The 26560-nt window shown below is 40.4% G+C and overlaps 2 protein-coding genes across 7 annotated transcripts in view; one reads left to right on the top strand and one right to left on the bottom strand.

The window, feature by feature from the left end:
• The first annotated feature begins 432 nt into the window (after window positions 1–432).
• grem2a (gremlin 2, DAN family BMP antagonist a) lies at window positions 433–12476 on the top strand. Of its 6 annotated transcripts, none has more exons than XM_017477083.3 (3): window positions 433–768; window positions 4633–4788; window positions 10805–12476. In XM_017477083.3, the coding sequence occupies exon 3, from the start codon at window positions 10806–10808 to the stop codon at window positions 11391–11393; it is 588 nt and encodes a 195-aa protein (XP_017332572.1). In that variant the 5' UTR covers window positions 433–768; window positions 4633–4788; window position 10805; the 3' UTR covers window positions 11394–12476. The 6 variants fall into 6 exon arrangements, with proteins under 6 accessions (XP_017332572.1, XP_017332573.1, XP_017332579.1 ...); XM_017477084.3 differs by having other exon boundaries at window positions 4636–4788; XM_017477085.3 differs by lacking the exon at window positions 433–768 and adding an exon at window positions 3671–3884.
• Window positions 12477–13682: 1206 nt separating this feature from the next.
• fmn2a (formin 2a) overlaps window positions 13683–26560 on the bottom strand; it is a 54665-nt gene continuing 41787 nt past the window's right edge. The window contains exons 15-19 of the mRNA XM_047157871.2: window positions 23418–23510; window positions 17341–17392; window positions 17011–17160; window positions 16437–16518; window positions 13683–14078 (exon numbers count right to left, since the gene is read on the bottom strand). Coding sequence (XP_047013827.2) covers window positions 14052–14078; window positions 16437–16518; window positions 17011–17160; window positions 17341–17392; window positions 23418–23510 — 404 coding nt within the window. The 3' untranslated portion in view covers window positions 13683–14051. The remainder of the gene's footprint in view (window positions 14079–16436; window positions 16519–17010; window positions 17161–17340; window positions 17393–23417; window positions 23511–26560) is intronic.

Here is a 26560-nt window from a genome sequence, read left to right on the forward strand (position 1 = left end):
AGAATGAGAGAGGTGATAAAGAGGGACACTGAGACAAAGAGAAATAGAGCACAGAAAGAGCTGGACACTGAGAAAAACAGAATGAGAGGAGATATAGAGAGAGGACAAGTGTGGGACACTGGGAGACGGAGAACGAGAGAGGAGATGAAAGGAGGACACTGAAAGAAGGAGGATAAAAGGAGAGAGACGAGACGCAGAGTGAAACAGAATTAGATTGAGAGATATGTACATGAACACAGAGAAATAGAGACAAGAGAAAGAGACACAGAGAGATAAAGAGAGACCAGACAGTATTACACTACATATACTCCAGAACTGGGTGTGGGGTTCGGGGGGCAGGAGAGGGGTTGTAGGGAGGAGCAGCACATATACAGAGAAAAGGAGGGGAAAGAGAGAGAGAGAGAGAGAGAGAAAAAGAGAGAGAGAGAGAGAGAGAGAGAGAGAGAGAGAGAGAGAGAGAGAGAGCAACTAACCGAGACAGAAAGACACTGCATGCAACTGAGACACTTCTGCTCTGTGCCTGATGTCCATCAGGTCCCGTGCTTTTAAAAGGATTCAATACAGCGTGTCAGGGATTCTGAGAGGAGATTCACTCAGAGCGATGGAGGATAGATGGAGTCAGATGGACGAACAACATCTGATGAGTGGGAGAGAAGAAAGAACCGTTTAATATGAAGCACGAACAGTTCAGGAGTCGAGAGGGAATTGATCATCAACAAACGTCAAGCAACGGGATCCAGGACAACTCTGGGGCATTTAGAGGAAAAGGTCTGTCTCTGCAGTGTGTTTGAGGGCATTGGGTTTGTCTCTGAGGGGAGAGTTAGAGGACGACATATGTCCCTGGATGGTATTTAGAAGAAGGGCTGAGTCCACCAGGTGGGTTTTAGAGCGACAGATCTGTCTCTGGGGGTATTTAAATCAAGAGCTCTTTCTCACAGGGGTATTTAGATGAAGACGTCATTGTCAGTGGGGTATTTAAATCAAGAGCTCTTTCTCACAGGGGTATTTAGATGAAGACGTCATTCTCAGTGGGGTATTTAAATCAAGAGCTCTTTCTCACAGGGGTATTTAGATGAAGACGTCATTCTCAGTGGGGTATTTAAATCAAGAGCTCTTTCTCACAGGGGTATTTAGATGAAGACGTCATTCTCAGTGGGGTATTTAAATCAAGAGCTCTTTCTCACAGGGGTATTTAGATGAAGACGTCATTCTCAGTGGGGTATTTAAATCAAGAGCTCTTTCTCACAGGGGTATGTAGATGAAGACATCATTCTCAGTGGGGTATTTAAATCAAGAGCTCTTTCTCACAGGGGTATTTAGATGAAGACGTCATTCTCTGTGGGGTATTTAGATGAAGATATATTTCTCAAGGGATATAGAGTTGAAGAACTCTTTATTAGGAGATATTTAGATGAAGATGTCTTTCTCTGTCTGGTTGGGGTAACTAAAATGATAGTCTTTCTCGGATGGTATTTAGAGGAAAAGGTCTAGTCTGGGGGTATTTAGATAAACAGGTCTTTCTTTGGGGGTTATTTGGATAAAGAGGTCTTTTTGAATGGGTATTTAAAGGAAGAGGTCTTTCTCAGGTGATATTTAGATACCGGAGACTCTTTCACAGTAGGTATTTAGATAAAGATGTCTTTCTTGGGGGGTATTTGAATGCAGAGATCTTTCTGAACGGGTACCTAAATGAAGAGGTTTTCCTCGGGTGGGGTACTTAAGAAGAGAATGTCTTCTTGGGGGTATGTAGCGGAAGAGTTCTTTCTCAGGTGGGGTGTTTAGATTAAGTTCTCGTCCTCACTGGGTATTAAGAGGAAGCGGTCTTTCTCAAACGAGGTGTTCAGAGGGAAATGTTTCTCTGTAGTGTTTCAGGGGCATGGAGTAGGGCATTTAAAGAAGGTACTTGCTCATGCAAGGTATTTACAAGCTAACTGCCTCAAGGGGGCATTAAGTGGGAGAAAGCTTTCTCTGATGTGTATTTGGGGAGAAAGCTATCACCAGGGACCACAAATCCTGTCCTCTAGAGAAAGGAATTTTGAATAAGGGATCTGTCTCCGGGGGTTAATTATAAGTAGATGTCTTGTCTTTTGAGGGGTATTTATAGGAAAGGATGTTTCTGTGGGACATTTCTGGACATTTGGGGTGCTGGATACATTTTTACTTCAGAGATTTCAGTGGACAATTTTAGCAGAAAGATTTGTCAGGGATTTAGATGAAGACTTCTAATTGCGAGGTACATATTTGCAGGAAAAACCTCCGACTCTGGGAGGCATGTAGAGAAAGACGCCTGTGCTAATGGGGTATGTAGTTGGATATTTCGGTCTCCGCAGCAGATTTGTGTTTCTCTGTAAGGAACTTAAAGGAAAGCACTTGGTTATATCTGACGACTATACAGAGTAAAGAGTCTTTCTGGGATATATAGAGGAAGCGGTCTGCCCCAGTGGGGTATACGCATCAGCAGGGTATGTAACTGGAGGAAAAAGTCTCTCAGTGGGGTATTTCTGGGAAAATCTTTACGTCTAGGGTATTTAAAGGAAGTGGTCTGGCTCTCAGGGGGTAGTAAGTAGATAGTACACGGACTGTATTTAGAGGAAGACAGGAGGGATTTCTAAGAGGGATCGTTTGCTGGTATTTACAAGAAATTGAGATATCGAGATGAACACATCTGTATCTGGGAGTTATTTAGTCTGGAAAAAGTGTGTCTTTAGGGGTTGTTCAGTATAGAGCCCTAACTTTAAGCAAGATATTTAGGAGGATTTGATAAAGTGTCTGAGTAATATTTCCATGAAGAGACCTGTCTCTGGGACAGGTCTGACTCCGAATCAAATGTGAGATCTGTCCTTTGGGAGTATTTAGAAGAAAGGTTTGTATTTGTGGGGTTCTTAGAGGAAGTGGGTTGTTTCTCCAGGAAAAGGGGTTCTGTAAGGTATTTTGGAGATGGTATTTGGATTATTTAGAGCAAAAGGTATTGCTAGGGTATTTGGTGGATAGAGTTTGTTAAAAAGAGATTTTTTTGGGGAAATATTAAGGCAAATGTCAGTCTTTGACAGGGTTTAAAGGGCGGGAAAGGTAGCGTGTCATCTTCCTAGTGTCAGGATGTGGAGTATTTCGAAAAAAGTGTTCTGATTCAAGTGTGTAATTAAAACAAAAGTTCAAACTCTGAAACTGGTTTTTAGTGAAAAGATTATCGCTATACCATTTGGATGTTGTTGTGTAGCCAGAAAGTATTTTGATGATGAAGTTTGTCTCTAGGAACTCGGAAGGTGACGCTTGTCTCTGAGGAGTATTTGAGATTTTTGTGGGGTACTTGTCTCTAGGAGTATTTAGAGAAAGCGTTCTGTCATTAGGGGAATTTTGAGAGATAGGGTCCTGTGGGGTATTTAGAGAAAAGTTTAGAACCGCGAATCCATGTCTTACATTTACATTTATTCGTTTAGCGGACGCTTTTATGCAAAGCGACTTACAAATGAGGAAATACCAGCAAAGCGATATATCAAGCGGAGAACAATACAAGTAGTGCTACGGTACAAGATCTTTTAATTGAGTTCTAGAAGAGCAAAGTGCACAGAGTAGAGGTGTAAGAGCCAAAGTAATTTATTACTTTGTTTATTTATTTTTTTTTATAAAGATAATGTGAGAGTTGGGGTTTTAGGGGTTAGTTACGTGCTCACAGAAGAGGTGGGTCTTTAGCTGTTTTTTTTGAAGGTAGTGACAGATTCTGTGGTCCGGATTGAGGTTGGAAGTTCATTCCACCACTGAGGGACAGTTCGTGTGAAGGTTCTGGAAAGGGACCTTCAGCCACGCCGAGTAGGCACTACAAAGCGTCGGCCGTAAATCGATGGCAGGTCGCGTGAGCGAACGTAGACCTCGAGGAGAGTGTTGAGGTAGGGGGATGCTGTTCCAGAAAAGATCTTGTACATGAGCATCAAGACCTTAAATTTGAATATTACATTTCTTGTAATATTTAGACTTTAGATCTTTAGTAGGATTTACAAGTACAGATTTGTTTTTGGGAGGTATTGTATTTAGTGGAACAAGACTCTGTTTGTGTCTCTCACTGTTGGTTAATTCTTGTCTTCTCATCTCTGGGGCAGATCTGCTTCTCCTGCCTGGAACGAACTATGTATATGGGGCAGATCTCTCTCATTGGTAGTATTTCGAAGTACAGATTTGTTTCTGGGAGACCTTTAGAGGAAGGGGTTGGACTCTAAGGGGTATTTGGAGGAATTGTGTCTCTCTGTGGGGTAATGATTGTCTCTTTATTTCTAGAGCAGATCAACTGTGTGTATTTAGGGGGCAAGTCTGCCTCTGGTACAGTAGCATTCCAAAGTATAGATTTGTTTCTATGAGATATTTAGTGGAAAAGGTCTCAATCTAAAGGGTATTTTAGACGAACATGTCTCTCTCTGATTTATTTTTTACATCTTCTGATCTCTGGAACAGGCCTGAACAGGTTGCTCTTTCTGAATGAACTAAATGTGTATTTAGGGGGCAAAGCTGTCTCTGCTAGCATTTCGAAGTACAGATTCATTTCTGGGAGGTTTTTAGTGCAATATGTCTCACTCTAAGGGGTATTCAGAGGATGTTGTTGTACCTCTCTGTAGGGTAATTCTTATCTTCTCATCTCTGTAGCAGATCTGCTTCTCTGCTGTTTTCACTGGCTCCTATTCCTGCATGGATCAACTTCGACCTGACCATTGACCTTTGACCCGTGAGTGACTTATTAGGGGGGATTTGGCGCAACCAAAACCTCGACTCTTGTAGAGCACAGAGCTACTCTACCCACAGGTACGGTGCAAGAGAGTTGTCAAGGAATTTAAGCAAATAAAGAAAACTTTTTTTTTTTTTTCCTAACAATGGAAGTCAAATAAACATTTTTTTTGAAAATGGATAATATTCTTCATTTATAAAAAACAAACAAATAAATAAACAGACAGGTACAGTCTCTACACTGCATTAATTAGGCTCTTACATAGTATAAACATGGCTAGTTAGGTAACAATGTCTCTGTGAGATATTGGGGATGGGGGGGGGGGGGGGGGGGGTGTAAATCTGTCTCTGGTAGTATTTAGTTGCATATTGTCTGCCAGGATAAAACCGGTCCCCCACCCTGTTATTTGGAATCATCATACCCCATGACAATTGTTTGCAATTCGACCACTGAAGAGAGAGAGTGTGTGTGTGTGTGTGTGTGTGTGTTTGTGTGTCTTTGTGTGTGTGTGAGTGAGAGAGAGAGAGAGAAAGAGTAGGAGAGATTCTGCAAATCTGTTCAAAGTGGCTGCGTCTCAGATCTGGTTCGGGTAAGAGGATTAAAACCCCGATGCTTTGGGATTTTCCCTCTTTAGCAAGTGATTCAACTAGTTATTAATGATTTGATATTACTCGGTAGCAAAATATGCCTTCATTTTGGAGTGTGTGTATGTGTTTATTTGTGCGTGCGGACTCAGAGCACCAATGGTTCTGACTGGTTATCTCTGTACGACTGAACAAATGGTTATTAAGTGTATTCAGTGCTGGATATGGCAGGCCCGTCTGCCCACAGTCTCAGCCGCAGCTATGCACCGTAACCCTACACACTCCATCAAACTAAGACCATGTGAGAGACTTACACACCCTTTCTTTCTTCACTTACACACTGCACCAGGCTGAGTAAGAACATCTGAGAACTAGAACACACCAGCTTGAGCTGTCACCTCTGTAACTCTATGCGATTGAGCTAAATGTTTTTTTTTTTAATTGGGATTATTATTAATAGATGCTTTTAACTTCAACATAGACTAGACCTGGACACGTGATGCGATAGCAAGATTAACAGCAGGAGCAGTATGCGAAAGCAAAACAACAGTGTTTCTCATTGTCAATTTCTGGTATCAGTACGACAAAGCAAAATACTCCTGTTGTCATGACGACGTCGATTTAATAGTCTGATATGCCGTCCACTTCGGCGCCTCCGATACTGTTTCTAGCATTTTCTCAAGATACACATCGTCAACTCCCGCCATCATTACTGTTGATTTGGTTGTGATGTGTGAAGTATAACCTCAGTCTTAAGCGGGAGCCAACGTTAACGTCATGGTAGTGTGACTACTCTCGCTCGGGTGGCCAGAACTTTTGGCGCCAAAATAGACCATTGGGAAAACAAAAGATTAATTCTTTCGCTTTGTTTACTGGAAAAGATACACGATACGGTAAATCATTTCTAGAAATAAAACTGAAACTACATTATATAAAAATGGATTTTTTTGTATTACTTTGGTAGATGCTCTAATGCAACAGGAATGACATATCAAGCTCAGGATAACAGAGTCTAAATGACTAAGTGCAGATGTAAATGGTCTGCACTTATATAGCGTTTTTTTAACCTTAGCGGTTCCAAAGTGCTTTACACTGTGTCTCATTCATCCATTCACACACACACACACACACCAGTGGTAGCAGAGCTGCCACGCAAGGCGCAAGGGAGCAACTCGGGGTTCAGAGTCTTGCCCAAGGACACTTCGGCATGTGGAGTCACGTGGGCCGGGAATCGAACCACCAACCCTACGATTAGTGACCAACCCGCTCTACCACCTGATCCACAGCCGCCCCCATTTATATGTAAATGTAATGACCTTGATCAAGGGCTCATCTGTACATCTGTGTCTTTCTGATGGTGCTGGTTATAATGATAATAAGTCTTTATTGGTCACGTATACATTACAGCACAGTGAAATTCTTTTTTCTTCGAAAATCCCAGCATGTCAAGAAGTTGGGGAAAGAGTGCAGGGTCATCCATGATACAGCGCCCCCTGGAGCAGAGATGGTTAAGGGCCTTGCTTAAGGGCCCAACAGTGGCAGTTTGGCAGTACTGGGGCTTGAACCCCCGACCTTCTGATCAGTAACCCAGAGCCTGTGAAGCTACCACTGCCCAATAATGGTTTAAACCATAATAATTTAAACCAATTAACCAAATATCATAAAATTAAAAAAACAAACCCTAAATATGATTATGACACAAAGACCCTTCACTTTTCTGAACACTTCATCTCCGTTCTTCTTTTACACTTCTCTCAGTCGTTGTCTGATCCAAACACGAAGAAGCTGTTTAGGGAAAATGTTTAGGGAGGGTATCCAAATCGCTCTCAGCACACCTTACGCATTTTGCCATAAGCGTGAGATTAAGGCGGCTGCATGGGCATCAGCACTAGTCGGAGCAGCATCCCTAAGACGAGGTAATTACATGGTGGAGGGATTAAATCTAACTCTTGTTGATGTTTTTTTGTGTGTTTTTTTCCATCCGTTGCTAATTCAGTTTGTTATTTTCCTGCATGTGTGTACGCATACTTGTTGAAAAGCACTCAATTGCTCATACCACTTATTTGCGGTTTTGCTTCAAAGTGTTTTTATGTTCACCCGGCATGTGTTATGCCAGTAATAGGAGCTCGGAAGTGCTAACTCGCATGCTGGTATCAGCTCTCGGAGATGTGGGCTGTGTGCACGTGTGTAGGACATGCTGGTATTTGCGGCTTGTGGTTTCCGAGCTGTAAAAAGTCAAACGGTTCCTGGTAATGAATTTCCGCTGGGTTTGTGCTTAGCACTGCATGTGTTTATTATCATGGCTCATTTAAATAGAGGAGATTGCTTAGTTCACGTTGTTTTCTACTGACTCTGCTTAGTCGTATGGAATTTTCCAATAGTCCCGTCCACAAACGCACAGCAACACTGTCTGCCTATGAAATACAAAGACTACACAAAAAGAAGATGTACATTATTTATATGGCAGAATGCATTAGAAGTATAGCGATAATGCACTTGAACACTACATTAATGTTAACTGACGTTATTTAACACATTAGTTAACAGGAACAGACACTGACTATCTTTACACGGACAGCGGTAATCTAATTATGGACCTTATTCTGAATAAGACGATATTCTGATTAAGGTGTTTACATGAGTGGCTTTTAGAATACCCCTTTCATGTTCAGGTTTTACGTGTTATAGAACGTAGATCGATTAACAGCACACGTCATATCACCACACCACGCCGTCCGACGTTCCCTCCAGAATTTCACGTATCGGCATACAATTCGTCTTCGTTATGGAAGCGTATACAGTTTTGGGTGTTTTTATTTTTTATTTCAGGAAGGCTTCAAGTGCGGTTAATTATTTGTCATGCTGTACGTGCAAATAGACGACTGATTGAAGCTGTGGGCTGCGTCCCAAACCGCGTACTTACCTACTATATAGTAGCTGAGATACATGTATTTCTCCTACTATATACTGTAGTAGGTAAGTACGCGGTTTGGGATGCAGCCGTGCGCTCTTATTTGGCGTCAAACGGTCGAGCGCTGCTGTGTGTGATCGTGTCCTGTCGCACAACACGGTGAAAACTCTCACACGGCGTTAATAGTGTGATTAAGGTGTGTACGTGTCTGTAACGCACGCCGATAATGCGACTAAAACAGGAATACTCCACACGTCTTAATTCCATTTAATTTGTCTTTAATCGGATTAAGGTCATCAATAATGTCTGTTTACATGCTAGTCTCTTAATCAGAGTATCGTCTTAATCGGGTTCATATCGGATTATCGTCGTCCGTGTAAACGTACTGACTGAACTTCACCATGAACACATCATAAATAACACTACTTGTATAAATCGATCATTTTAATAAATCAACCAAATAAGCCGAATAATTAACATCTGCACGAAACACATTTCTACTAACAGTGAATAAAAGTAACGCACACTGACAAGCAACATGAGCGTTAATGAATATGCTTGTGCTTGTTAGCTGGTAAAACTCAGAACTAAATTAGGCCTTTTCGTTGGGATTAAATGCATAAAATGTTTTTAATTATATCCTGAAATTTACGTCATTCTGTAAAGCTGTTGTTTTGTGACAATGTCCATTGTTAAAAGTGCTACACAAATACAATTGAATTGAATTGAAAACTAAATTGAATTGAAAGTTCTATACAGATCTATTTGTTTTTGTCTTTGCCTTCAACCTGAATTCTCTGGAGTTACTTGCAGTTATTGAATGACTTGATAAACCCTGCACAAGAGTTAATTAACCCATAAATAGTCTCTAAAAGACTTCCAGTGTCTCGCTGTGGTTTGTGTGTGTGAGGAGTCAGTGTTAAACTTCCCATGTCCATGTTCGGCTCTAATACCCTTCATATGGCTCTCTCTCGCTCTTTCTCTCTCTCAGACTGTTTACACATCCGTGGCATATCTCAGCACTGGTGTAAGCAAAGCTCTAATTATTTTTCCCGTTCACGCCAGAGACTGAAAAGCCCACTTCCTGCTGATCTCATGGATCCGAGGCTGCTCGTCTTTGATGGGTGCTCGTGTTTATTGGTACAGGGAATGCTAGGGCTTCTGAGGGAGTAAACAGCAGTAATGCTGACTGAGACGTGGAATGGAGACGCAGCTGATTAATTTACCACTGGCTCAGCCTGAGACCTGAGCAACTGGATGCTGCTGTTGTTTCAGACTGGAATATTTCACCCAAAAACCTTTGGATTGATCAAAGCTTTCCTTATGGGGTTTATTAATGCGATCATGCCTCGTTTGCTAGGTTTCGGTCACTGTTCGCTACAACCGCTAAACCTGACTCTTACTATTTCTGACTTTTCTTAGAAATCGACTTGTTTTGAATAAAGTTGAGGAATTGTGACGATAGACATGAATATAGTATATAAAGTATATAAGAAAGACATTCATACGTATTTCCATTATGGCCGACGCTGCACGTTAAAAGAAACTGCAAATGCTACAGCAAGCACAGATCCTACACATGATGGTACTCTTTAACGGTACAATTTAAAAACAGCAACAACAAAATGAAATAATTGCAACGCATATACGTTACACATCATCTTTCATACGTTTAAAAAAAGCAGTTCAAAATTGTAAGTAAAAAAAAACAAACAAGAAACAATAGATAGTCCAATGTTAAAGAAGCAAATAATGTGTTGTGATGAAGTTACTCTGAAAAAAAAACAAAGTTGTTATTATTTCCCAATAGCATGATCATGTCCCAGAGTGTTTTATGTATCTTATACCAAAGCAATTAATCAGCACTAACAATTTAAATTTTTTTTATTAAAGAATAAAGAACACTTTCCATTCATAGCGATCCATTTATAGTTATATTTAATGTTATGGAACATGCACAGAACAAGTAGTGAAACTGGAGACTCCTTCCATAAATGTTAAAGAAACATCTCCTTATAGAAAACTTCATCATATGAACAAGTACAGGTTTTCATTTTTGTTAAATAACACCCGTTCATGTTGAGCATCCGTCGCATGGACCTGTCAGAGCTGCTGTTATAGATAATGAATATTAAAGACCTTCTGACCAATCAGAATTGAGAATTCAACAGCGATTTGGTATAAAAGTTTTATTAAGTTTTGTGAAAAGGCAGGGCTTTTTTGTTTTTGTTTGTTTGTTTGATTGATTTTTGTATTAAACTTGCCGATAGACTGAGTCTGAATGCTAATTGGCAACGTGTTCCAGATGTTTGTTGCATAAAAGCAAAAAGCCAATACAGTTTTTTAAGGATTATATGTAGGATATGGAGATGGTTAGCACTGGAAGAGCAAAAGATTTTTTGGTATACAGTTTATCAGACCTTCAGAGAGGTATGAGTGTGTTACTCCATTAAGAGATTTAAAAACTAATAATAAAATGTTATATTTCACTCTTAAAAGAATGATCTCAATACCTGCTTCATGCATTATACATATTAAAATTTCAGGAGGTTCTTATCGCTTCTTTTCTCTCTTATTGCTTCTTCTGTTTCTCATTAGAATGTTCTGGAAACTGGCCTTACCTGCCATTCTGGCCTGCACCCTCTGTGCGTCCATGGAAACCAAGAAGCTCCGCCCACGAAGCTCCATCCCCTCCCCTTACAAGCTGAAAGGCAATGAGCTGTTGTCTTCCTCGTCCATCACACTATCATCCCTGTCTCAGCAACCTCCATCAAAACGGCACAAAGGCAAACAGGAAGTGCTGCTGTCGAGTCGTGAGGCGCTGGTGGTGACCGAGCGGAAGTACCTGAAGAGCGACTGGTGTAAAACCCAGCCGCTGAAGCAGACTGTTAGCCTGGAGGGCTGTGTGAGTCAAACCATCATCAACCATTTCTGTTATGGCCAGTGCAATTCGTTTTACATCCCACGACATCTGGCTCCCGCAAATGGCCGCCATGGTCGAAAACGGACGCCGAAGTCCAACCACGGTGCTTCCTTCCAGTCCTGTTCTTTCTGCAAACCTCACCGGATCTCCACACTAACGGTACGGCTTCACTGTCCCAGGTTACAGCCCCCGTACCGACATCGGAAGGTCCAGCGCATTAAGGAATGCAGGTGCATGTCGGTTAGCGTCAGTGACACCCACTGACCAAGGGGGATTGTTGGAAGTGGTTCTCGATACAACAAACTGAGCCTGTTTTTACTGAATGGACATGCTATAGATAAAAAGCCAGAAGAAAAAAATACCTTGAACTGATATCTAGATGGATATACTTCAGTCAGACTGGAAATGGATTTGAAGTCTGACAATGCGAAGCAGTGATACAAACACCATACAAACCTTCAATAATAAATAATAGTTGATTGTGCTTAATGAAGTGCTATCCATTAGTAAAAAGAAATTCACATTTACTTATTTGGCAGATGTTTTGGTCCAAAGCAACTTACAACTGGGCTGAGAAGGTGAGAGTTAAGAGTCTTGCTCAAGGATCCAACAACTCCTGAGCCTTAGTCTTCACATCAAGCCTGGACAATGGATACTGGTGTCATGGTAAATCCTATAGCTTGGTGAAGTATATAATCAGACATTGGGATTTCAAGATTTCAAGTCTGGCAATCCTTCATGGATACTCTCTCTCTCTAAGATGCAAAATAAATAAATAAATAAATAAATAAATAAATAAATAAATCTGCCCATTGTACCACTTCCTGGCCATGTGAAATTGTTCAAAGTAAACACTGCTATAACGTCTACGTGCGAGTGTGAAGGCCAAAATCTCAAACGATCACAAGAGATGAAATGGGATTCAACACAATGACAAATTGAATCACCGCTAATTAGAACTATTTTCCGATTAACATCGGAAAAGGAATATCGGAAAATTAGTGCTGCTACACCTCCATCTTAGATCCGTTCAGGCCAACACAGGACTGGTCAAGGCTTGCACCAAACTGACGTCATAGCAATATGTCACCTGGACTTTGGTGACATAGATGAAAGAACGGCAGTGTTATTAATATGGATTTCACGACACAGGTTACAGGATTCGTCCTGATGGACACGCTGTAGGTGTGAAAGCAAAAACGTCGGGACAAGATCGCATCCATTATACCACTACTTGGCACCTTGACCTGATTTTGGCACCTTGAACTGACTGTCGTTGTGAATATTGTGCACCAATATGATCCATCAGCCATTAAAAACAAATAAATAACAGTTGCTGGAAGTATACATACGTATATACTGGAGTTTTTTTTTTTTATAGTTGTTATTTACAAAATACAAATATATATATATATATATATATATATATATATATATATATATATATATATATATATATATATATATATATATATATATACATACATAAAACGTTATATAATACATCTGTTGTTGTATATTGTACAGAAAACTGTATGCTTCACTAAAAACAAACCTGAATTTACACACTTTAAACATAGTCTTCTGGTCAGTTTGTTATTCTTCTACATACTGTATACACTACAGGACAAATTTATGGACGTTTCAGAGCCATTAACCGACACAACACATGGTAAGATCTGCTACCTAGTATAGGGATTTATTTCCCAAAACATATTCCAGTACTCTAACCACGATGTACTTTCTCAATGCTCTTTGTTGATAATAGTGTCTTACCTTCAAGTCCTAATTCAATATTCAGTTAATTAAGGTTTCAGAAAAAAATCTGAATCTGATCATCGCATGTATTTAGAACAATAAATAAATAAAATAAATCAGATGCACAGTCCTGCTACAGAAATGAGCAATTTCAATGATGCTTTCCAACTTTATATTCTGGGTCTGTGGTGTATTCAATGCGTCGTTCGTGTCTTTACATGTGTTTTATTTGTAAATGTTTTAGTTTCAAAAAAGGAAAAAATAGCTAAGCAAGTTTTAAAAAACAACAACAACAACAACAACCAAGCAAGGTTAATTTAATAAAATACATACAGCTTAATCTTCTTAGATCTTCTCCTTATGTTCTCAGGTCTATAGAAAACACTTATTATTAAACTGAAAAGCATGTAACGCACGGCGCACGGTGGCTTAGTGGTCAGCACGTTCGCCTCACATCTCCAGGGTTGGGGGTTCGATTCCCACCGTGGCCCCGGTGCTACTTCGGTTTCCTCCCCCAGTCCAAAGACATGCATGGTAGGCTGATTGTTGTGTCTAAGGTGTCCGTAGTGTATGAATGAGTGTGTATGTGATTGTGCCCTGTGATGGATTGGCACCCTGTCCAGGGTGTACCCCGCCTTGTGCTAAAGACAGTATTATCTTTAACCTGTTTTTCCCCAAACGTGACTATAGGGATGCGTCTAAAACAAATCAAATGACTTTCTTTTCAAACGATTAACTAAACCAGGTGAGCTTAGCGAGATGAGTAAAATCTGTAGGAACAACAAAACACTTCACTCTATGGACGTGTGAACAACACGGCAGATATTTTTATTGTCTTACCATCATAAATAGCAAAGTTCCAGCGCACAGTTTCAGCAGAAATAATAAATGGTTGCAAAAAAAGAAGAAAGAAAAAAATAAAAAGACATTAACAGCTTTCGCAGATTTCTAACTTTGAGAAAAAGTTTATTCAATATACTTCATTGCTACTGCAGTTGATGTACAATGGCGACACTTTGATTGTCCTTCGCTTCACAGGTCAGTGTTTCTCATTTCAGTTCGGTCGAAAACTGCTGATTCAGCTCGACGGCTAATGATCGAACTCAGCATGCGTTTAATCAGGAGTGTAAAAGGACAGAAAATGTCTAACAGCACCGCAAAGCTTCAGATCTTCTGCCCCAGTTTGGCTTTCTGTCAAACAACAGAAACAACTGGGATGTGTTATTTGTATTTAGTCAAACAAGAAAAGATGTCCATCTGTGATCAATGATCATTAAAACCTATTTGGCTAATTCGTGCGAGCTTCGAACGGAATTCAGGATCCAAACGCAGGTCCTGGAGAGTCGCGGTGTTTACGCGCTCTTATCTGCACGTATGTATTTGAGTGCAAAAGTTTGCATACCCTTACTTTGAAATGATGTCGACAAGCCATTTCACGTAAATTTGATTTCAGAAACGTTAAAAAAAAACAAAAAACAAAACAAAAAAAACTCAACAATGAACATTGGAGATTATAGACCGGTTCAAAGATTCAACAATGAGCAAGAAGATGCCTTTATTTGGCACATATACATCACAGCACGGTGAAATTCTTTTTTTCGTGTATCCTAGCTTGCTGGGAAGCAGGGGTCAGAGTGCATGGTCAGCAACGATACATTGCCCCTGGAGCAGATATGGTTAGCGGCCCAACTCTGGCAGTTTGGCAGTGCTGGGGCTTGAACCGCCAACCTTCTGGTCAGTAAAACAGAGCCGTAACCACTGAGCCACCATTGCCCAAGACATGGAGTGGCTAATACATAAATAAATAAATAAATAAAAATCAACCACTCTAGTGGCACATACAGGCCTGCTGATTGGTTAGACAGTGATGTAATGCCAATGGAGAACTTTACCCACCAGGGAAACAAGTGGATGAATGGTTGGAAATCTAACTCCAACCCCAGTGTTGTGAAATAGCATTATCCAGCCAACTTAGCCTGTGCAGTAATGGTATCGTGAGGGAAAACCACTTAACCACACCAGCAGCACAAAATTCCCAAGCCAACTGGCAGGTTAAACAGCAGGGGATATGAAATACTCAGAGGAGATAATGCCAAGAAGTTGTTCATGGAAAATGAGAAGTGAGCACCTATACTATGCATCAACACAGAGCAAGTTCATAATGAAGTAAACAGTGAAGTAAATGCTGATAATAAGGTTAGCAATGGTAACAAGAAAAAGGTAACTTGAGGCTAACCGGTGTCAGAATTCCCTAGTGTCTCTGTAATGGTGACGTGTAGATAAAGTACTATCGTCTCACCACGCCAGAAGAGATGAGAAGATTAGCTAGAGCTCTGACTCTTGCACAGATACTGTGTATGTAGCTCCACATTGTGTATATGAAGTACATACAGTAGAAGCATCTTTTTTTCCTTTGCAATCAGAACGATTGTTTACCACATTGTTGGTTAAACTTACTTAACTGAATGAATAGATGAATAAATAAATAAATAAATCTAGCCCGTGGATGGATTTCAGCCACGGCGACGTCCTCACACGTTTACGCCGTAGCAAAAATGTTCAGCGGGAAAACATTAACAGACGAACATGTACTTCTTTTTCAAAGATAATGCAGATAACTTAGCGTACTCAGACTTTAGTACTAAGTGGAATCTATGACTGTGTTTACACGGACAGCGGTAATCTAATTATTGAGCTTATTCTGAATAAGACGATATTCTGATGAACGTGTTTACGTGAGTTGATTTTAGGATACACCTTTCATGTTTTACGTGTTATAGAGCATAGATCGATTAACGGCACACGTCATTACGTCACCGCGCCACGCCGTCTGACGTTCCCTCTAGAATTTCACGTATCGGCATACAATTCGTCTTCGTTATGGAAGCGTATACGGTTTTGGGTGTTTTTATGTTTAATTTTTACAAAAGCTTCAAGTGCGGTTAATTATTTGTCGTGCTGTACGTGCAAATAGGACGACTGCTTGAAGCCGTGGGCTGCGTCCCAAACCGCGTGCTTACCGTCTATATAGTAGCTGAGATACATGTATTTCTCCTAGTATATAGCCGGTAAGTACGCGGTTTGGGACGCAGCCGTGCTCAATTGTTTGCCGTCGAACGGTCGAGCGCTGCCGTGTGTGTGTACGTGTCCTGTCTCACAATGCGGTGAAAACTCTCACACGATGTTAATAGTGTGATTAAGGTGTGTACGTGTCTGTAACGCACGTCGATAATGCGACTAAAACAGGAATACTCCACACGTCTTAATTCCATATGTGTTTACTTCGAGTGTGACTTTAATCAGATTAAGGTCATCAGTAATCTCTGTTTACATGCTAGTTTCTTAATCAGAGTATCGTCTTAATCGGGTTAATATCGGATTATTGTTGTCCATGTGAACGTGCTGTATGAGTCTCCTTGTTCTACAAATATCCAAGATAAAAAGTCAGGATGAATTCAGGAATATAATATTCTAATATATTTTATATTTCATTAGCAAAATCTAGCACAGTTTTTTGAATGTAAAAAAAAAAAAAAGAAGGCCACTCACCATCCCGGACGCGTGTTTGGGTTTGACGCTGTAGGTCGCTTTCTCGTGTGTCTGTCTGATCGTCTCTTCAGCCGCTTTTAACCTGAAAACATCATAACTATTGGAAGATTTTTTTTTCTTTTAATTGCCTCTAAATTGAAAAATAGTGCTCCAGAGAACATAGGGAGTGGCTTCTCAATGAAGTGTTTATAAAACTTGTTTCTTACCTATTAAAGGTTAAATTTTATTCTATTACTTTAACTGAATTAATTCTAATAATTTGAATAGACTTATAATCAATTCATTAGTGATTGGTTGATTAAGTAAGGAATAACACACTTTGGACTTGTACAACATGCCATGGCAATGTGTATTATTTATCTATTAATGTGTATTATTTATCTGTTGCTATAGAAACAATGAGAGTGAGCATGTTAATATAATCGTTGACGTTACAGACAGAAGTGCTGTCTGAGAATTCCGCTGCGCTGTGGTAGCGTGTACTTTATTGTAGAAACGATATTTTGTTTTGAGATTTGAATGGGGTTGTTTTTTTTCTTTCTATTAGTGTAACTCAGCACACAGTGAGACCCACCGTTCCTTCAGCAGGAGTTTGCTCTCTCTTTTCCATAGGTCTTTAAAGTCGGAGGAGAACTCGTACCACACAGAGAAGAACGTGTTTGGGGACACCTCCTTTTCCTCTCCTTTAGGCTTAACTAAGAAAAATGCACTCAGCTCCAGGAAGCTGCGAAACATCCAAAAATGCTAAATCACTTCAGGAGTAAAAACCTGAACACTACATTCCTTACAGAGTCATAACAGTACCTTTACACACACACACACATACACACACACATACACACACATACACACTCATACACATACACACATACACACACACACACACACACAGTCAGGTGTGTACCTTTTCTGTGTTTCAGTGAGTTGTTTGTCCTGAGCCTCCAGCTCTGTCCTAGCTGAGATAGAGAGAGAGAGAGAGAGAGAGAGAGAGAGAGAGAGAGAGAGAGTTTGAGAGAGAATGAGTGAGAGAGTGTGTGAGTGAGAGAGAGAATGAGTGTGAGAGAGATTGTGTATGACAGAGAGAAAGAGAGAGAGAGTGTGTGAGAGAGAGTGAGTGTGAGAGAGAGAACAAGTGTGTGAGAGAGAGTGTGTGAGAGAGAGAGTGAGTGTGAGAGAGAGTGTGAGAGAGAGTGAGTGTGAGAGAGAGTGTGTGAGAGAGAGAGTGAGTGTGTGAGAGAGAGTAAGTGTGTGAGAGAGAACAAGTGTGTGAGAGAGAGTGTGTGAGAGAGAGAGTGAGTGTGAGAGAGAGTGTGTGAGAGAGAGAGTGAGTGTGTGAGAGAGAGTAAGTGTGAGAGAGAGAGTGAGTGTGTGAGAGAGAGTAAGTGTGAGAGAGAGAACAAGTGTGTGAGAGAGAGTGTGTGAGAGAGAGTGTGTGAGAGAGCGTGTGTGAGAGAGAGAGTGAGTGTGTGAGAGAGAGTAAGTGTGAGAGAGAGAACAAGTGTGTGAGAGAGAGTGTGTGAGAGAGAGTGTGTGAGAGAGAGTGTGTGAGAGAGAGTGTGTGAGAGAGAGTGTGAGTGTGAGAGAGAGAGAAAGAGAGAGAGAGTGTGAGAGAGAGAGAGAGAGTGTGAGAGAGAACAAGTGTGTGAGAGAGAGAGAAAGAGAGAGAGAGAGTGTGAGAGAGAGAGTGAGTGTGAGAGAGAGAACGAGTGTGTGAGAGAGAGATACATGATGAATTGGTAATAGTAAATACTGTATAGAAAACACGGGGACAGCTCTTATCCTATAAATAACACAACAAATGTATGAAATGACAAATTATTGGTGTTATTCAGAGCTCGTTTAAATCCAGTGATCGGAAATTGAAAAAGGTTCTACATACAAGAAAATGCAATTACAGTACGATTCTGCTGAATTATGCATTTTGTTAATTTGTTATAAAAGAAACAAACCGTAAGCAGTAGAGGACATCGCAGGACATTTTGTGGACTTGTAGATCACCACCAACATCGCACAACAGCAACAGCTAACAAGCTACATGATTTTAAATCCTTCTTTAATACTACTACTACTACTGCTAATAATAATAATAATAATAATAATAATAATAATAATAATAATAATAATACCACTACTACTACTACTACTACTACTACTGCTAATTCTACTACTACTACTACTAATAATAATAATAATAAGAATAATAATACCACTTCTACTACTACTACTACTACTACTACTACTAATACCACTACTACTACTACTACTACTACTAATAATAATAATAATAATACCACTACTACTACTACTACTACTACTACTACTACTAATAATAATAATAATACCACTACTACTACTACTACTAATACCACTACTACTACTACTACTACTACTACTACTACTACTAATAATAATAATAATAATACCACTTCTACTACTACTACTACTAATACCACTACTACTACTACTACTACTACTACTACTAATAATAATAATAATACCACTACTACTACTACTACTACTACTACTACTACTAATACCACTACTACTACTACTACTACTACTACTACTACTACTAATAATAATAATAATAATAATAATAATAATAAATCTCTTTAAGAATGTTTTTAAGAAAAAAGCTCAAACGATCCGACATTAAGTTGCATCCAAAGTTGAGTTTGATATTTCATTTGGTCTTTATTATTTAAGAATTCAGGAATATTTCACATTTAATTGAATTTTATTTCATTTCATTTTGTATCATCCTGTATGCTTCATTCAAATAGCAACACGTGCAGTCCTTACCATTTTAATTTTCTTGTTTGTTTTGTTTTCTTTTTTTTTTTTTAAAGATCTTGCTCTCTCGTGTGATATGGTTCTGTTGTTAGTTCAAAAGAATTCTGTTCGTGAGGAATTGTGGGATATTGTTTGAGAAATATAATTGGGCGAAACTGCATATAAACGATGGAATCAGAACTTCGGCGTCTCCGCTAGGATCATGGCTGCGGTTGTGTGAAACCCCTTCAAAGCTCTCGCACACAGGAGAATTAGCAAGAAAAGAGTTGAATGAGCACAGACCAAACAACACAGCACCACTGAGTCTCTCTCTTTCTCTTTATTTCCTCTCCATGTCTTTCTATATGTGGTTAGTTTCAAGCCAGAGGGACTCTGAGACTGCTCCTCCGCCTGGAATTTCACAGTCACACATGTAAGAAACTTTCTTTTTTTTCCCCCTCTGTGTGTTCTGTCCATGGCATCTAACTAGCGGTGGGATAGTGGGTAAAGAGAATCTGGATGAAAGGAAGACAATGATGAGAGATGACGACTCGCCCGGCTAGCACGACACACTGAGCACATGTGGCTATGGTTATGGACAGATGGACAGAGATAGAGAGAGGAAAATGAGAGAAGGAAAGAGAAGTGTAATGGTGTGTAATGACAAGGGCAAACAAATAAACCACCACACACATTCAGGCTCTCAGATCTTACAAGATTTCACCTCCGAAATCACACAAAACACACACAGTAGACGACGACGGTTCGTTAACAGATTAACCGTTTTTATACCGCAGCATGGTTGAATTCTTGAGTCTGATTGGTCAGCATTATTTTTATATAGCAGCACAGTTCGGAGAGGAGTTCTGGATTTAACATGAACGATAGGTCGTTTTCTATAGTAACCTCTAACACACAGGGACTCATAGTGGATGCTCCACATAATCTAAGACTGTTAAACATCCATCCAGCCGTCCATCTTTTGCTCCATTTATCCTACACAGGGTTGTGAGGAAGCTCCCCAGGGAGCTCGGGGCACAAGACGGGAGAGGGTGGACGGGTACCAATTCACACCCATTCATACACTATGGACAATTTGGAAATGCCAATCAGCCTACAACTTTGGACTGGGGAGGAAACTGGAGTACCCAAAGTTCCGTACCCCTGAAGCATGGAAAGAGCATGCAAACTCTGTGCACAACGGGCGAAGGTTGGATTTGAACCCCCCAGCCCCAGAGGTAATAAGCCACCATGCCCCCTACTAATATAATAAACATGTTGTCTTGAGGTCTGAGAGTGCATTGCCTCGTGCAACCCCCCAGTGGCTGGGGTGGTTCCCTGCCTGGGAATCGAACCTGGTTGCGGCAGTGAGAGAGCGGGATGTTTAATAAAACACATCAAGATGTGCGGTTATAGGACAATAATCAACTTTTAATTCGAATAGTAAAGGCTATGATTTTACACACCATATAGCACAGGATAATCAGTGAGTAATAATTGTTTAAGATCAGTCTAAACTCTTTTGTGGGCAGTGGTGGATCAATGGTTCAAAGGTTCAAAGGTTCTGGGTTATTGATCAGATTGACCCTACTTCTGGTTGGAGTTCTCGTCACATGGTGCAGCCTAAAGATCATTGAGATTGCTGAAGATAGTACCACTGAAAAACCATAAGATGGATTTGGACCTCAATTCATATGAACAGTTATGCTGTGATGGCATAGGAGTACAATTGCTGTGATAGCTTTAGGACTGCAATTACCACAAACAGTTTTGCACTCAAGTCTCCAACAGTGAACAGTGGAGAAGTTCAACAAGACAGACTTCAAGTAAAAACTGTCATGAATTTTCCTGCTTACACAACCGCACCATTTGACCATGACGTATTAGCACATTTATAGAAGGAATTTTTGTATTCATAATCGTACTATCCATACTATCCCATCCAGATGAGGATGGGGTCCGTTTTGAGTCCGGTTGCTCTGAAGGTTTCTTCTTCATATCGTCTTAGGGAGTTTTTCCTCACCACCATCACCTCTGGCTCGCTCATTGGGGATGCATTCATACATTTAAAATCTATATCCTGAATTGATATATTTGTGTAAAGCTGCTTTGCGAAAATGTCCATTGTTAAAAGCGCTATACACATAAAACTGAATTGAACTGAATTGAATTGAATTGATCAGAAGGTTGGGGGTTCAAACCCCAGCACTGCCCAGCTACCACCGTTGGGCCCTTGAGCAAGGCCCTTAACCCTCTTTGCTCCAGGGACACCGTATCATGCCTGACCCTGCGATCTGACCCCAGCTTCCCATTAAGTTAGGATATGAGATTTTCAGTGGTTCTGCGAGTACATTAGTACAGGTGTAGCACATCATCTGCATACAGTCTTATGGATTGCAATAGATTGATAGAGTGATGCTGCTGTATATTTTCCGGATTCTGCCATATCACAGCTCTTTAAATGAATGAGAACACTGATCCTAAACTGTAGTCCAAACGGCAACCGTGAGCCTGTGATTTGTTTGATTGGCGCAAGTAGCAAGACAAGACAAGTGGGAACAACAAAGTGGGCCAATCTTTCAGGAAAGGAAATGAAAAAAGGGAAAACAAGCACAGGCTGGTCTTCCTCTCAGCAAGGTGAAAGAGTGGATGACAGAAGAGATCAAAGGAATGGAGGGCGAGCAGGCGCGATGAAAATGGAGATGAAGAAGAGAGGGCAGTGGAGGACAGGGCTGCAGATGATGCTGACTTGGGAGGGCTAAGAGATGACAGATAAATACCTCAGGAAGAAACATATGCACAGATTTATTAGTAATGTTGCATGCAGACAGTTTAATGGTGTTGGTGTATCTCATCAGAGCTGATTGTACCTGTGCACTGAAATGAAAATGTTGATGGGTACACAGTATAACATGGTAGCTAATGTGCTAGCTAATGACTGAAAGTAGCAAGTTAGTTAGCGAAGACAAAGCTGTTAAATCTAATAAAAACTATTTAAAAGCATACTCACGACAGACATGAAATAGTAGCTGATACGCTGCAATGGCTGAGCTACATTACTGGATGGTTTACCGCACACCATTATAGTAGTCATTTTGACATTTTCGCCTCTCGGTGAGATTGTCTGTTTTATGGAGTTTTTGTAAGTGCCACTAAATGTCTCTGCTATGCTGATATGCTGATGACACACAACTCACTGTCTCCTTTCCTTCCCCAGACACTGGCAGACATCTCACAATGAATGGCACCTCATAACCTGAAGCGATATTCCAACAAGACTCATCTCCCTGGAGATACAACCCCAATTCAAGTTCTTGTGATCTCCCAGGATAACTCCCAAATCACACCATTGTATGAAAGCATGGTGTGGTTCAACACAACCATTTATCATCCTCTGCTTGTGTTGCTACCCTGACTTGATCATGCAGGTTTCTCCTTAATAACTTCGAACTTTCCTCTCCACTCATGCTACTCAGGAGATTGTTCAGTCATGTGTGACTGGCTCCTGGCTGGTGTTCCCCAGCATGCTACCTAAACCTTGCAACTGATCCAGAATGCAGCTGTATGAATACTTTCCGACGTCCCCATGTTCTTCCACCCCAACCCATTCTGACTCTCCCTCTGCTGACTTCCTGCAGCTGCCCGCATACGATTTCAAACACTGATGCTTGCCTACAAAGGCAAAAACAGACCAGCAAACACCTACCTCTTATCACTCAACAAACTCAGGTTGATCTGACTTAAAGTGGTGGAATGAACTTCCCCTGGCTGTCCAACAGCTATCTGTCACTCACCTCTTCACCAAGCTCTTAAACAAGCACTAGATCATTTTTCTTCAATAACATATGATAAATTATCCTTAGTGGTCCAGCGGCTAAGGATCCCGTGCTCTCGCCGCCGTGGCTGGGTTCGATTCTTAGGCAGAGAGCAAACCCAGCCACTGGGTTGATCTCAGTGCCGGTCCCAAGCCCGGATAAAATGGGAGGGTTGCATCAGGAAGGGCATCCGGCATAAAACCTGTGCCAAATCAAATGTGCTGACCAATGGTCTGCTATGGCGACCCCTAACACGAGCAGCCGAAAGTACAACAAAACATTTTGTAAATTATTTTTATTGTGTGAATATATGCATGTATTTTTATCTGTATGGTAGCGCTAGTGTGTACATGTGTGTGTGTGTGTGTTCATGTATTTTCTGCCAGTTTCCTACCGTGAGAAAGGAACTCCTCCATTTTGTCTTTAAAGGGCTGTAGATGTTCATCTGAAGACGTAACACACACTTTCTCTGTCTCGGTGGTACAAGCTGCAGGAACAGAGGCATGTTGATCATCATGCTAGGCATTGCTAAGAAAACTTTCCCCTTTTTACCGTGGTCACCTCGCTGAGTGATGCATGGAGCAGGAATTTAGATATGAGCCATGAGTCATATCCATCTCCACTCATGGAGAATCTGGACATCTCATATCACATGCTAATGTTTTCAGCAGCTATCTATAAAAGTGGACTAATGCTAAAAAAAAAAAAGGAAAACCAGTTTCTATAAAAACTTTATTAATAGTATTTAGATTTTTTATTTCATATTTGGTTATATTGTCAATCTTTGATATATAATCTTCTGTGGTATGTTTGTGAACTCTTTAGAATTTTCGACATTTTTGCATAAAATATGACCTAAAACATCATCAGATTTTCATACAAGTCCTAAAAGTAGATAAAGAGAACCCAATCAAACAAATAAGACAAAATATTATACTCTGCCATTCATTTATTGAGGAAAATGATCCAGTGTTGCACATCTGTGAGGGGTAAAAGTATGTGAACGTTTGCTTTCAGTATGTGGTGTGAGCCCCTTGTGCAGGAATAACTGCAGATCAACGTTCGGGGTAACTGTTGATCGGTCCTGCACGACGGCTCGGAGGAATTTTATCCCGTTCCTCAGTACAGAACAGCTTCAGCTCTGGGATGTTGGTGTGTTTCCTCACATGAACAGCTCGCTTCAGGTCCTTCCACAACATTGCTATTGGATTAAGGTCAAGACTTTGGCTTGCCAATTCCAAAACATTCACTTTATTCTTCTTTAACCGTTCTTTGGTTGAAGGACTCATGTGTTTAGGGTCGTTGTCTTGCTGCATGACACACTTTCTCTTGAGATTCAGATCACAGACAGATGTCCTGATATTTTCTTAAGAATTCGCTGGTATAATCCAGAATTCATTGTTCTGTCAATGATGGCAAGTCGTCCTGTCCCAGATGCAGCAAAACAGGCCCAAACCATTATACTACCGCCACCGTGTTTCACAGGTGGTATAAGGTTCTTAGGCTGGTATGCAGTGTTTTCCTTTCTCTAAAAATAATGTTTCTCATTTAAACCAAAAAGTTCTATTTTGGTCTCATCCCTCCACAACATTTTCCAATAGCCTACTGGTTTCTCCACATGATCTTTAACAAACTGCAGAAAGGCAGCAATGTTCTTCTTGGAGAGTAGCTGCTTTCTACTTGCACCCCTGCCATGCACACCATTGTTATTCAGTGTTCTCCTGATGGTGGACTCATGAACATTTACATTAACTAATGTGAGAGAGGCCTTTAGTTGCTTAGAAGTTACCCTGGGTTCCAATCCACCTGTGGATTTTGTGGAGTCCAAACTCTTTAGAGATGGTTCTGTAACCTTTTCCAGCCTGATGAGCTTCAACAACTCTTCTTCAGAAATCTCCTCTGCTTGTCCCATGATCCACTTCCACGAGCATGTGTTGTGAAAATCAGACTCTGATAGATCGCTGTTCTTTAAATAAAACCGAACACTCACTCACACCTGATCATCATCCCCATTGATTGAAATCACCTGACTCTAATTTCACCTTCAAATTAAACTGCTCATCCTAGAGGCTCACATACTTTTCCCACTCACGGATGTGTAATATCGGATCATTTTCCTCAACAAATAAATGACCAAGTATACTATTTTTGTCTCATTTGCTTAATTGGGTTCTCTTTGTCTACTTTTAGGACTATCTAATGATGTTTCATGCGATATAAACTTTCAAGCACCTATGTAAATATAAGATCTACCAAATATTTTAAAATACATTAGGGGACAAAGCTTCTCTTTATCTAGAGGTGACAAAATCTTGAAGCTTAGCTAATCATTTCCCTTATAGCATCACTGCAAAACAAACAGAAGATTATTCAGCCTGTTTCTATACATCCCCCCCGTTCAGACTTACAGTGATCCTAATTCCGTTGACAGGAACGTTTTGCTTATTTCAAATGTCAATTCCTAGTAACAGGCAAAACTGTCTGCTAATAAAACATGTAAAAACTTGAATAATCGTGGTTTTTTTAAAAAAAAATTTAATTATATAACCTCCTAATAAGAAATATTAGACCAATGTCATTACATTCATGAAGTTCCTAAAATATCATCATTTATAATGTAGCTGTAAAAAAACAAACAAAAAAAAACCCATATGAAACAAAACAGAAGGCTTAACTAAACCACTTAGTGTCTGTCAAAGCTGGAAACATCTGCTTTAGCATTTAGCTTTGCTTACTCTGCTAACCCCTCAAAGCGAGAATTCACTTGCTGTATGGACCGCAATATGAGCAAAGCCATAAAGTCTCGAGGGGAAACCAAAGGCTTTCGGCAGCATGAATTGTGGGTAGATTGAGAAATAAAAGCACAGGACGGGTGAAGCTAACGTTTGCTTATGCAAAGCAACGAGAGGCTTGATTGGTTTAGCAGGAAAATACGAAAGAGTTTTGTAGGGTTGAAAGTTTAGTCACTTTGCCAGCTGGGCTTTTCTGACAGGACGTGTGATTCATGTGAGACCATGGAGAACTTCAAATGGACTGAAGACTCAGCATTTGTAACTCATCGCTAGGAAGATCTGTATTCTTATCTCCTACAGTCGCAAGGTAAACTCTATGATTTGGAAGAATACTCAAGTATGTGGTTTTACAACAAATAACAATTTAGACCGATCAACCTGTGCAAAAGTTTACACCCCTCTGGCTCTTAATGTATCGTGTTGCCTTCTTGAGCATCAGTGAACGTTTGCACCTTTTGTAATAGTCGTGTACGAGTCCCTCCGTTATCCTCAGTGTGAAAAGATGGATCTCGACATCATATAGCAAAAGAATGTGGAGGACCTGGAGGATTTTTCTAAAGAACAGTGGGCAGTTTAACTGCTCAGGACAAACAAGGGACTCGTGAACAACTCTCACAGAACATAAAAACAGTCGTTGATCAGACAGGTAACGACACACGGTATTAATAATCAAGCGTAATGTAAACTTTTTTGAACTGGTTCATTTTTTGTAAATTCAGTTATTATTGTGTCACGTGGAAAACGC

Source organism: Ictalurus punctatus, chromosome 9 (assembly GCF_001660625.3).
Source record: "Ictalurus punctatus breed USDA103 chromosome 9, Coco_2.0, whole genome shotgun sequence".
NCBI lineage: Eukaryota > Metazoa > Chordata > Actinopteri > Siluriformes > Ictaluridae > Ictalurus > Ictalurus punctatus.

Bases quoted from the DNA above. Each gene is read 5' to 3' on its own strand.
- grem2a (XM_017477083.3), top strand. From the start codon at position 10,806: ATGTTCTGGAAACTGGCCTTACCTGCCATTCTGGCCTGCACCCTCTGT.